General features: G+C 39.6%; 1 protein-coding gene across 1 annotated transcript; it reads right to left on the reverse strand.

Annotated features, from left to right (window-relative positions):
* Nucleotides 1-235: 235 nt before the first annotated feature.
* LOC113473456 (MTSS1-like protein) lies at nucleotides 236-471 on the reverse strand (the record flags this gene model as incomplete). Its single annotated transcript, XM_026833071.1, has 1 exon — nucleotides 236-471. A coding segment is annotated over one exon (236 nt), but the record flags the coding sequence as incomplete, so codon positions are not given.
* Nucleotides 472-523: the final 52 nt, after the last annotated feature.

The raw sequence follows: 523 nt of genomic DNA on the forward strand, positions 1-523 counted from the left end.
TTGTGATTTGGTCTATACAAAACTCATGTAGTGATTTAAAGGGGGGGGGGAAACATATGTATATACATATTGTTACAATCCTACAGTTCATAAAAAACTTTCAATATTTAAATACTTTCAGTTTCAAAATTATGTGCACCTAGAATACTGACATTTTTGGGCATCCAAAGGGTTTTAAACACCAATCTAATGTCCCCAATCCTTCCAAAACTGTAAGATATTAACTAATACTTACCACAACAGGTTTCAGAAAGGTGACAAACACACAGTATCTACTCCTCTCCTCTATCAACGCAGCTCGTAATGCTTTCTTCTCTGCCTCCTCCAGAATTGCTTTCCTCTCATTGACTTCCTGTAGAGCTTTCTGTAGGTCTGCATTTCTGCCTACCACTCCTTTCCTGCCCACTTTCTTCTGCAGTCGCAACGTGTCTGTGGATCGTTTCTTGAGCTCCGATCTCGCTTTCTTGTACTCTGAAATCACAACAGATAGGCAAGTTTATCAAATGCCGGCATAGTTAGCTTG

The sequence above is a fragment of the Diaphorina citri genome, unplaced genomic scaffold, assembly GCF_000475195.1.
Source record: "Diaphorina citri unplaced genomic scaffold, Diaci psyllid genome assembly version 1.1 scaffold32505, whole genome shotgun sequence".
Taxonomy (NCBI): Eukaryota; Metazoa; Arthropoda; class Insecta; order Hemiptera; family Psyllidae; genus Diaphorina; species Diaphorina citri.